This window comes from Amblyomma americanum, chromosome 1 (assembly GCF_052857255.1).
Source record: "Amblyomma americanum isolate KBUSLIRL-KWMA chromosome 1, ASM5285725v1, whole genome shotgun sequence".
Classification (NCBI taxonomy): domain Eukaryota; kingdom Metazoa; phylum Arthropoda; class Arachnida; order Ixodida; family Ixodidae; genus Amblyomma; species Amblyomma americanum.
Window position 1 is genome coordinate 364,618,927 of NC_135497.1, and position 4,308 is coordinate 364,623,234.

Sequence of the window (4,308 nt, forward strand, 5' to 3'; positions counted from 1 at the left end):
TTAGAGGTCCCCTCCGTGGTTTTCAATACCGTGCGACTTCTAGCTGTATATGCAATTGGTTCGAACTCCCATTAAAATTTCAAAACTGCATGCAGTATATTCATTGCATATGTATTTTGATTTGCAAACAATATTTCATGCACAATTTTTACTTAATGTCCAGCAGCTACCAAATGAAACAAGCAAACAGGAATTTTAGAAAAATGTTTTTTTTATTTTTCATGTGCCCGTGGGGCAATGACCCATGTGGCAAGGGTGCTACGTGGGGTGGCTGGGCGTGAGGAAGAGGCTGTGGGGGGGGGGGCAGGGGAAGGGGCAGAGCTTGGGTGGACGGTGGCTGGGCGTGAGGAGGAGGCTGTGGGGGGGGCAGAGCTTGGGTGGACCCCTGAGGGGGACAGGATGGCCATGCCTGGAGGGGTTGCAGGGCAGGAGGCTGAGGGCGCGCCTGGGCAGGGTGCTGACCCAGCACAGGGGTTAACAGGTGGAGCTTGAGCGTGAGACTCAGGAGGCTCGAAAGCTTGTGCATAGCGCCTCTTTCGGCCGCCCCCTCGGTCGCACGCACCGGGCAGCCACCTGCCAATGAAACCCTGTGCTGCCAGGATGTCGACACCCTGCCTCTCGCAGATGGCATCTGTGCAAGGTGAGTGTGCATTAAGACCAAGAAATGCAACTTTTAAAACGATACACTTCCTGCAAGCATATGGAAATCCAAGTTCATGATTTGACACAGAAAAACCACACGTTACTGACACGCAAGGTATCCCAACAAACAACACAAGTACTGTACAGTAGTGAAATGCAAAAAAAATGAGCTATCATGAAGACACTGCAGTCAACGTCAAAGCGGCCATTGCAGGGAAGTTCATGACAACGGATTACAATATGACAAATGGAAATGATTGGTTTGATTGAGGGCATCTGCTGCTTCTTTATGGAGTTTTATGACTAAGACCCCCAAACTAATCACATAAACACATCAACAGAATATTCATCAGCTGTTATAAAAAATTACAGTAAGATACAGCAAGATACAGCAAGAAAATAGCTTGGAAAAAGTTGTACATGTTTAAAAGCAGGAATCTCAATATTTCTAAATGAAAAGCTACAGCAATTCAAAATCAGGTATACCTGTTGCCACCCTGCACAGCTTTGTGCCAACGAATGGCCGTTTTCCTTTTCTCCCCCGCAGGCTGAATAGTCTCTGCACAGCCACCCCCATCACAGCACCCATCACATTCGCCGCCACCTCCTTTAAATTGTTCCCGCCTAGGCGGAGAAGCTGCTTCTTCTGAAAGCAAAAATTTGCAGTTGCCCAACGGCCATTTCACATGAAAAATCACATTCTATAACCACTTAACTTGTAGAACGCAATAGCAAAGACAACGGTGTGACTTCGAAAGTAATCGTAGTATACCTGCTACAACACAGCAGCAATTATAGTGGTTTTTTTACACCTCATGTGAAACACTTCTTACATTTTGACCACCGTAACAGCATCAAGAAGTTCAATAATAAATTGTTTAGCACTCGTAAGAGAATACTCCACGGTGATTCATGTCTTATGCATCACTACAGGGAAAATATGCACTAAAATTAGCATCTATGGTTCTTAAAACTGTCCTGGTTGGAGTGGAGTACTGCACTTCAATTAATGAAAGGCATAAAAAGCAATAGCCAGGCAAAAGGCTGATCAAAGCTGTCTCCTTAATTGGAAAACAACGAATAATGTAAAAAATTAGCTCCGAAACAGCACTCCCAGTCAATCGTCTCAAACCAATAATTAAAATAATTTGTGTGCCACCTTAACTCAGCCATACTTTGTGAACAAAATATATACCAAAAAATAGACTTAACATTACACTACACTAGCTTCATGAGGCTCAATACTTTGATGGAATGTGCCACAAATAGTATAGTAGAGCATAACATAGTCCTGTGATTAAATAAATCAAGACAGCCTTAAAATATCTCTTGAAAGCATTGTTAGCAGCACAGATACAGTACTCTGTAATTCAAACTTCAAGGTAACAGAGATTTTCGTCTGAATCATCAGAGTTGCACCCTCATATATCCAAGCAGGTAAACCTTGCCTTAGTACCCCATCAGTATCAGTGAAGAACTTGCTCATGTGGCCAAGCATGTGCTATATGTCAATGACAGCATATAATTACCAATCAAAATGTTAATTACTCTTGTTAATTCTCACCCTGTTTCCTTCGCACCTTTTCCATCAGCTGAAATTGTGCTATATACCCCAATACAGCTGTGCTGTCCGTGTTAATTTCTTTCCTTTGTACCATCTTGTGTGCTTTGTTGCAGAGGTCATGAACCCTAGTTGATGCTTTTAAACGAATATGCCATGTGAACTACAAGCACTGAACTAGTAGGAAGCTAATGAAAACAGGCCTGACCTACCATTAGCTGCCGTGAAAGCGGCAATGGGGATTAATTGCATAGTGCCTGCAGTCAGCTTATCGCCAAGGATCTTGATAAGGAGCACACGACTGCGCTTGGGAGCTTAGAAAGTGCATTAAATAGGGTCTATTTTGAAGAAACGTTCAATCCGATTTTAGAAGGAACAGAAACAATGCATTCATTTCGAATGTAGAAGAAGCAAAAACAATTAAGGCACTTATTTCAAATCAAAAAGAAACAAATGTTAATTCTGTAAGGGAGTTTGGATTTTTCACTGTAATACAGAAATTAGACTTAGTATAAAGTAATCTATGCAACTGTCATGTTCGGTATAAGTGGGCGCGACTGTTTCTGGAATTTTCTGTGTAATAAAACAGAAACAATGTCACAGTAACCCTACTATGTGCGGACTTTTCAAAATTCATCCATTCCCACTATATTAGCTGAAAACTTATACAAGAACAGCATGATTATGGCTTAGGCATGGCAAGCATCTACTTCTGGGGCTCAGATTTTTCAATAAATATCTCAACTACATTAAGCACCCAACAGACTACTGTAATAAAACATTGAATGAAAAATTAAATTACCAGGGCAGCTGCTACTCTGTCATCTCTGACAGCAGCTTCTGCCACCTCAAAATCTTCAATAGTGAAGGCTGGCAGCTGAGGGCACAGTGGCGGGAGGGAGCTCACGGGAGGAGACGCTGACCGTGTCCTCGGCTCTTGCTGAGCTTGCTCCAGCCGGCTCAGCCTCTGCAGGATTTCCCGCTGCTGCTGCCGTATTTCTAGCAGCAGCCGCAGCACCTTGAGCATTGTCGCTGAAACGAGCAAGGTTTCCAGTGAGGGCAGGCTTTCACAGCAGATGTATATATTTACACCTCAAGGACGCAATATGAGCAATATACTGCATTTACTGATGAAGAAAACATACACTCGCCAAGGTTCAAAGAAAATAAGAACGAATTGACGTTTCGGCGCCCGTACGGGTGCCTTGATCACAAAGAAGCGACGGACGGGCAGGTGAGCTATATATGGGCAGTTTTTTTAAGGGTGCGCAGGTATATCTCTGGGAGATTGCCACGGGTCCGGTTAATCGTGTTTGGCGTGGATTGAATGCACAATGATTCTATGAGAAGGCGTTTTGGTAATGACAGCGCACTCCCACGCCCTGAAAAGGAAGCCCTCAAAAGATTACAAAAGAATGAGGCAGTCGTGATCCTTCCGGCCGACAAGGGGAACGCCACTGTGGTGCTAGATCGGACTGAATATATCAAAAAGATGTCGGCACTTTTGGAGGACAAAAATACCTATACAAAGATAAACCGGGACCCGACCAGAAAGTTAGAAGCTGAACTTCAGAAGCTTCTCACTGATGTATTCAAATACGTCCCCCCGTCCGACGGTCAATATATCTACAACAAGCTATTGTGTCACAATGGCGCCGCTCCTGCCATCTACGGCGTACCAAAAGTGCACAAGGAGGGCACACCGCTCCGTCCAATTGTGGACTTTACACGGTCCCCGTTGAACAAGCTCTCTGGCTACCTTCACCGGGTGCTGGCCCCTCTAGCGGGAAAAACCGCCACGCACGTCCGGAATGCAAGCGACTTCGTCGAGAAGCTGAAGAATGTGCCCATTGACGACACCCAAGTAATGGCTTCTTTCGATGTGAAGTCTCTGTTCACATCTGTGCCTGTGGATTTTGCGGTGGACTGTTGCAAGAAAGCCCTGAACAAAGACACGATTTTGCCTGAACGAACCCCGATTGAAGCCGACGACCTCTGCCGACTACTAAAATTCTGCCTCTCGAATACTTATTTCACCGTCAACAAGAACTTCTACAGACAGACTTTCGGAACAGCCATGGGTGCCTCAGTTTCTGTAGTATGTG

The 4,308-nt window shown here is 44.6% G+C and overlaps 1 protein-coding gene across 1 annotated transcript; it reads right to left on the minus strand.

Annotated features, from left to right (window-relative positions):
- Positions 1-212: 212 nt before the first annotated feature.
- LOC144121898 (uncharacterized) lies at positions 213-3,085 on the minus strand. The gene is made up of 3 exons (XM_077655341.1): positions 3,006-3,085; positions 1,129-1,288; positions 213-631 (listed from the first exon to the last, which is right to left on the minus strand). The coding sequence occupies exons 2-3, from the start codon at positions 1,229-1,231 to the stop codon at positions 213-215; spliced, it is 522 nt and encodes a 173-aa protein (XP_077511467.1). The 5' UTR covers positions 1,232-1,288; positions 3,006-3,085.
- Positions 3,086-4,308: the final 1,223 nt, after the last annotated feature.

What these genes read in the sequence shown, in the direction of transcription:
- LOC144121898 (XM_077655341.1), bottom strand. Translation starts at nt 1,231, where the DNA reads ATGGGTGCTGTGATGGGGGTGGCTGTGCAGAGACTATTCAGCCTGCGG. An exon ending in GCTGTGCAGGGTGGCAACAG is followed by an intron (nt 632 to 1,128) that starts GTATACCTGATT and finishes CACCTTGCACAG; the next exon opens with ATGCCATCTGCGAGAGGCAG.